Genomic DNA, 7,782 nt, shown 5'->3' on the forward strand with positions numbered 1-7,782 from the left:
TAACTGTTAGGATTAGTGGGGCCATAACTTTACTTGACATTTAGCAATCAGAAAAGAATGTATATCTCGGAAAACAATTACAGAAAAGTCAGCTTTCGTTAACAGAGAGAGATAAGATACATTGTGACAAAGCAGTACAGAGAGGATTGGAATTGAGATAAACATAGAATATGTGGGGATATGTCTGTTTTGCTAATTATGAGAAGGCATTTAACAGAGTACGGAAGATTCCATGGGGAAGACCAGGAGATGAGTACATCAGAACAAATTAAAGAGGAGATAAAACAGAAAATCATCAGGGGGTGAGAGAATAACACTGAAGGGAGAAGAACGGAGGGCTGCAGTCAAACCGATCTTAGGATTAGAACACTGATGATGATGACATGTGCATGTGTGCAGACATTGAGTAGAATACTCCGAGAAAAATTACCCATCCAAAGGAACATACACTAATATATGAGGACAAGTACTAACATGGACATGGTGAAGGCTTTATTAAAGATCTCCATATCAAGTTTCAATTTCCATGGCTGTGAGACTTGGAAGATAGCAGATGCAGAGAAAAGATGATTAGAAATAGATATGTGGTTCTATAGGAGAATACACGTACAGACCTGAGTTAACAATGAAGAAGTCCTTCAAAGATGGAGTGAAAGGAGAAGTTTACAGAAGACATCAATGAGATGATGGTGACCTTTAGAACCCATTATTGGGCATACTCTGAGGCACATAATGGAGGGAGCAATACAAGGGAAGATCTACAGAGGTAGACAGAGAATGAATGACAAAGCATGCATGTAGTACATCAGCCAGGGGAACAATAAAGGAATCAAGATGCTGGAAAAGAATAGCTTGGGTTTTTACAAAACAATCGCTGGACAGACATCCACTTAAGATGAAGAACTACAACCCATAATTGAAGTCTAGAAGATGATTACAACCTAAACAAAAAGTCTGATCTCATCAGTAATTCCGTTAACACACTAATCAATCTGAATGGTTGGTTTTGATAAATGCATAATCACTGCAAACTAAGAAGGATGGCATTAGCACATTTCAGGATGAGGAGAAGGGCTACTCTCCCTGCACAACAGGCAGTTTCCCCACAAAGTTTTGGTAACCAGAAAATCGCACTACTTCTGTTTGAGATGGGGTTGTCCAAGGGGATTAATCTAAATTTGAATCTGGGATTGCAGGCAAATTCTCTACCAACTGGGCTATCATGCCACATTTCTAAAAGGATCTCATTAATTTTTATAACATAAGACTATCTTCAAAAGACAACAGCATCGAAATACCCTTTTACCTTAGCCTCTGCTCTTCTTTTAAACTAACCATGGACTCATGTCTGACAAGACTGTGTGGGTGAAGGAATGATTATCTCCACAATCTGTAGCCCTTCAGGTTCCACACCACTGACAGATTTCTAGGACTGGTGAGATAATTGTAAATCAAAATACTGAATTTGACACAACAAGGAACCCTTGAGTCTGTGATCTTCAATTGTGTTACTTCAGCTTTTAAATGAACATGGGACCTCACTTCTTGAATAAAATTATTTGAATACATCTCAAAAAAAGAAATTACTAATTAAATCTCCAATTCTAATTTACACACAGAAGAATAATAGTAAATGCTGTTTCAAGCACAACTGCTAGCTTCAATTATGATACGTATAGCATTCATTTAACATAAAAGAGGTCTTACGTATTAAATTTTTTTTTGGCAGTTGTCAATAAATAATTACTTCTCTCTAATTTTGTAATTACGATAAATAAGGGAATTTCCAAGGTTAAGCTCCATTCCAAACTAGTCAGTTGATGGACAAACACTGAAATATACTCATGAAGAGGGCCAAACAACTTAATTGGAGTACTGAGTCTAGATGGAATTTAGATAGATCTACATCCACATTAGAATATGTGTAACTAGTTGCAATGGCAAACTACCTTTGAAGGGAACATGAGAAGCCCTCAAGTATGAACACGGAGAGAGCTAAGAATGAGATGTCAACATGTCAATTAAATGACTCTTTCCCAAAACATTGTTAGGAAACATTTTTCAAATGCATTATATTACCAATAAACTATTTAGCCCAAACCCCTCCCTGGTCAAATTATAGAATTTATGATCCACAAAAGTATAACTGGACATCTTAAAAAACATATTGACATTTGTGGTCAAATGCCCTTGTGAATAACGACTTGCCTTCCCACAAATGATAATAATGAAATCGATCCAATAATTGTAGATATACTGAAGGAGTAAAGGAACTAACTTTTCAGTTTCCGCACTCAATTTTGTTCCCAACCATGGTTTCGAAGCAAGACTATCCTTCAAGCGTGACCTGAAGATCAACAATGAACATGAACGGTCATGAACAATAAAAAACCATGTGAAAAAACCCAGAGTTAGTTCATTTACTTCTACCATGAAGAATGCCCACAAAGTTTTGCCTGAGACAGTGTTGTATGAATTTAGATATGTTTGCCTTAATTATTTTGTCACCATTTTCTGTTGAGCTACTGGAAGGCACCATCAGTAAATTAAAATTTTATCTCCCTGAGCACTAGAGTTTCACACAGGTGCCCAAGCAGTAGCCGAATCATTAATTGAAACTTATAGAATTCAAACAATTTTGATATCATTCGACAGAAATGATTACACAATATAGTTATTATTCTTTCTAGAACTTGTTTCATAAGCACAATTTATTAGAGTATACAAGAAGTGGCAATCTCAAAAATTATTAATGCAGAGGCTATGTTCTCTCAAACTATCTAAAATTAATAGGGGAACTCTTTTATTTTTAGTTACCACAAAAGATCAACAATTTTGGTGCCTCTTAAAATTTAATTTTAATTTCGCCTCTCAACAACTGGAAATATACAAGTAGCATCAGACAAAAATAAATATTGAGGAAAAGAAAATATGTTAACTAAACAATATGGCAGTCATTGGTCTACAACAAATCAAATTTAGTTCCCTTATTTTAAATATTTTAAAAGTGATCTGACATATTATTGTTGAGAGAACATGGGCACTGCAACTAAAATATACAGGCAGAAAATAAGAGTCAACAAGTTAGAAACTAACTTTGAATGATTTCATGACTGATTCTTTAACCTTCCATCCATATTTAGATGGTTAAAACAAAAAAAAACTCCAACCTGGACTCATGAAAAAAAAGCCAGTTTGTGTTCTCGCAAAAAATTAAGTGTAATTATCTTCCTAACAAATATTTTAAGACTTAATGAGAAATATATACACTATGAAGAAAAACAAAGAAAAATGCCATCCGAAGTTTCTACCGAGGAATGCACATAATTTTATAAAAGTTTTACATTTTCTAAGGCTTGCAACAGAAATAAAATTATAGTCTTCACATCCCTCATAACCACTGGAAACAACAATGATATCCATAATTATGTAGTCCCTTAAAATAAGCAAACAGACTAATTTTTGTACAGCAGAGTAATTTCACTGGTCATCAGCCTTAGTTTTGCCTCATCACGGACGAGGAGAGGACCACGACTGCACACCACACCACTGCATTCATTGAGTCCCCAAGCATACATTTAAAAATACACTGGACATGATTTTTTTTCCAATAAGGAAATTTTTGTGGACATTCAAGCACTCAGAGAAACATTTTTCATGATAACATAGGCTATGTCCATCCCTTTGAAAAATATGTACTTCTGAAAGTAATAACTACTCAAATTATCATGTTTAAAAATATCACATCTTTCTTAAATATTTTGTTGCAAATGTTCCTTGATGAAACATTAACTTAAAGCAACCTCCAATGCAGGACAAACAACATCCAACTGATGATACCTACGCGCCTTTATAGTACATTCACCCTACCTATGACACACTAGGTTTCTCTCATAACCCCAGACAGCACTTGCTAATGGAATCTGCTCATGAAGTTTCGCTGCACATGCACTAAAAATATAGCAATTGTATGTGCAAAAATGTGGAATTCCTTTATAATTTATTTGCCTAATATCCATTTTGCATGATATAATGTGCTCAAGTGATGAAAAATCTCCACCTAAAATGTAATGCAACTTTGCTCTTGCTCAAAAGTACCTTTCTAGCACCATTATGATTGCGAGTGAACAATCATGGATATGTCATAAGCCTATGGCCACATATAAACGCATATTATTAAGCCTGTGACAAATGAACCACATGTGGCAACCGCAATGCAATTGGTTACAAAACTTGACATTGTACAATAAAAATAAGAAATTAGTGCTGTATATAGCCAGTATCAAAGGCACTTCCTTTGGTGGCCCTGGAAATATCTTTCAAGTGCATGTTTTAATAAACCTTGTAACGCTGATCGAATATTAAAGTGGAAATTTAGTTTCCGAGACTTTGTCACTTATAACCAATGTGTCACTTTTTTCCAAGTCCTAACCGCTCGGGACCAAGAGTGTCACAATCCACGTTGGGAGCTTAACAGTCGTATTTATATACTCCTGACAGAAACACCTCACTCGTCTTTTTCGAGCACGTCCCAACTGAAGTCCCTTCCCGACGGCAATATTCCCAGGTGTGAGAAATGCTCCTCGAATTGGGCGTCACGAGCTTTCAGCCGAGTGAATCTCTCGTGCATCAACTTCCTCGCAAAACCGTACAGCTCGAGATCGAGAGAATTCAATGATCTAACTCTATCCAGCCAATAGGACTCTAGGGACGATAGCGTGGCACCCGAAAGGGTCGTGTTGTGCTGCTCAAAAGGGACGGCAAACCTCAGGCCGAAGGTCTCTTCGAATACATACTGGGATATTCGCTGGTGTTCGGTAAGGCCGAAGAAGGCCATCGCCGCGAGATTTCTTTTGGCCGAGGCGAGGAGTACATGGGCTCTCTCGGCTGCCGATGGCATGTACGAGCGATTGTAACAGCCTACCAACGAGAGGTCCGCCAGCATCCTCGTCTGACGATTAGCTGCTAGGTTGTACGGGCAGGAGGTGAACTCGTCGAGGGTGACACCTTTCCACGTCGAACCGGCATAGCAGGGGGGAAGTTCCGCAGGAGTTGCTGGGCGCCCACCGCACCAGTGTCTTGCGTTCCTCCAAGTTGCACCCCGTTGAACATGCCGGAATTCTGACAGGTAACGACTGACTGGCTCTCTCAGGAGCGTTATGTAGAAGTACCTGAGGAAAATAAATTGATTTGGTCAGTTGTTGCGATACTCTGACATGAGAACTGTTGGAAGGAGATAGTCAACCTCACAGTAACTTGCCGATTGTTGTAAAAAAAAACCCCGATATTTCCCAAATTTGATTGGCAATTGGATGTTGAAGACTGTGACAGAGGGGAGAAAGTTAGGTAAACGGAAAGAAGGGGTAGTAATAGGCTAGGAAGAAGCCCTGGATATGGGCGTGAAACGACGGACTGGAGGAAGGATAAATGCTGAATTGAAGACAGGCTTAATATTGTGTTGGTTGTTTTGTGGGATAAGCAAAGGAATTATCATTCTACAGTTGTATAGAATATGTCCATCCGAAACCTACTTACACTGATAGATTCCAATAATAATTTACATTGAGCCCTGAGCGGGCATGCCTTTTGTGACCTTAAGTTGGAACTGTTATGAGGACCACTTGGCAAAAGGTAACACCTCTTTAATTATATGAATTCAACTTCCATACTCTCGAGGTTTGAGAACAGAGAACCTTCAGCTTCATAAGTTTCATTGAGAATCCATCACTGATTCCACCGATACCTTGAAAAACGTCTCTGCTATCGCATATTTTACTATTCTAGGCACTTACTCAAGAGCAATGAACCGTGTTCAGCAATCAGGCACCTATCGTATTACCAAAGGAAGAGATGTGATGACTGTATACTAATGATTTCACATTCACAAAATAATAGCTACCAAAATGTACTGTGCATTAGGCATCCTCATTGGCGTTAACAGAAACGGAAATGGCATTGCCCTAAGCAAGGCAACGAAATTAATGTGTCGGGCAAAATCCATGAAATTAGACAATTCTAAAAAATATGACAAACGGTCAATGTCAACATTAAAGAAACCACCGTAACTAAAAATGGTTCCAAGTCAGAAAAACTTGCATTGGCATTTTATAACATGCTAAAAAGAGTTAAATAATTCCACATAACCAAATGAAAATACAATAAGTGAATAAGTATAACAATATTTCCCATCGAGGACATGCCACACTCATGACTTATGCAGTAGTTAAGTAGCTATTGACAAATTTTAACAATTACCTTCGTTTGACAGAATCTCCTTCGTTTTTATCCAATTCAGAATCTACACAGCTAGTTAATTCGGTCCAATCTGCATGGAGACCGCACTTCCAACCCGTAGAGTAACGACTGAACAGCCAATTTTCGTTACGATTTGGTCGAAAACAATAACACCGCTTTCTTTTTCGGTGACAAGTACAAGGTCTTTCAAGATCTAGATCACGCACAAGGTGTTTTCCAAAAGATGTACCTCCTGTTTTTTGAATGTGTAAAAACACCATAACATCATGCGCTTTCATATCAAATTGAAAGTTTTCGTTCAGCACATCGTCGTAACTTAAACCAGGACTAGAAATTTTAGCACTGATTGGATCTGAATGTATTGCTAGTGGCTTCCCTAAGTTATCCTGTGATGGAATTTTCAGAGTCCAAACCGCCCATCCTGTATCTTTGGTTGTCAAAGCACACACTTGGTCGGGGCAGAAGTAGCCAAAATATACAATGCCACTCACCGCGAGAATAAAACATATCAGCACAACACTCACTAGTTTACTACTTGATTTAGGCTCCATTTTTATTTCATAAGTGACAGATTCTCGAAGAAGAACGGCAAAATCAGTTTCAAAAACTTGAACCTCTACATTGTTCTTGGCCATCGCTCCCGAGGCTAACACTGAAAGCGACTGGGTAGACAAAACATGGCTTGCCGTCGAGAACAGCTGAGACACCACCGGAGAAACGTTGAAACTACATGCGCAGAATGAATGCCGATTATCCAGATGCACGTAATTGATTATGGGAATTCAACACACTGTACTACAAATTGCGAAATGACGACAAATACGGCACTCAAATCAAAATAACTTCGCTACACATAAATATCATGAAAATAAATCCTTCTCTATTCTTAAATGGTGGCGTTTTAAAAAAATATCAAACAGACTAGTAAGAGGTCTTCAAGGAGGCATAACATTGAATGGAATGGTTTCCCTTTTATGCACCATATTGCATCTCATCTCAGTGTGTTTAATTTATTTTCGCGAAAAAGAGAAAAAATATAATCTTATCATTATGTATGAAAAAATTAAAGGTTCACGTTTTTTGCTCTGCACTGGTATAGTGGTTCAATACATCCGTAACTAACCTTTTTTTGGACACCAGATATTTTTCTTTATTTAATGTTGATTAGAAGGTAGTACACATATTTAATGCACGAGGAACTCGAAATAAGTATCTCAGCTAAGAGTTGTCTTCGGTGAGAACAAAGAAAGCAACTAAAATAAATGTGGATGTCTTTACGATATTATAATGCGTTTTACTTTTCTTTTAATCTTTTAATTTTTCTGACTGCATGCGCTAATAGTCGCGCGTAAATTTCTTCACAGCGAAATTCATTCGTGTGTTGAATCTGCTGGACATTCCCCAAATGTGAATTCCCAGTATATTTAATGAAGGATTTCATCACCATCAACTTTTACTTATCCAGGCCACAGGCGTTATGCGGCTTTTCCTTGCATGCTGTCATGGAAGGAATGGTCCCAGATGAGA

At 37.8% G+C, this 7,782-nt stretch overlaps 1 protein-coding gene across 1 annotated transcript; it reads right to left on the bottom strand.

Moving 5' to 3' along the window:
- Positions 1 to 3,731: 3,731 nt before the first annotated feature.
- On the bottom strand, positions 3,732 to 6,894 carry LOC139687399 (heparan-sulfate 6-O-sulfotransferase 1-like). Its single transcript, XM_071584528.1, has 2 exons — positions 6,256 to 6,894; positions 3,732 to 5,171 (listed from the first exon to the last, which is right to left on the bottom strand). Exons 1-2 carry the CDS (start codon positions 6,888 to 6,890, stop codon positions 4,508 to 4,510), a joined length of 1,299 nt encoding a protein of 432 aa, XP_071440629.1. The 5' UTR covers positions 6,891 to 6,894; the 3' UTR covers positions 3,732 to 4,507.
- Between the last annotated feature and the right edge of the window lie 888 nt (positions 6,895 to 7,782).

Source organism: Hetaerina americana, unplaced genomic scaffold (assembly GCF_022747635.1).
Source record: "Hetaerina americana unplaced genomic scaffold, ioHetAmer1.1.p SCAF_192, whole genome shotgun sequence".
NCBI lineage: Eukaryota > Metazoa > Arthropoda > Insecta > Odonata > Calopterygidae > Hetaerina > Hetaerina americana.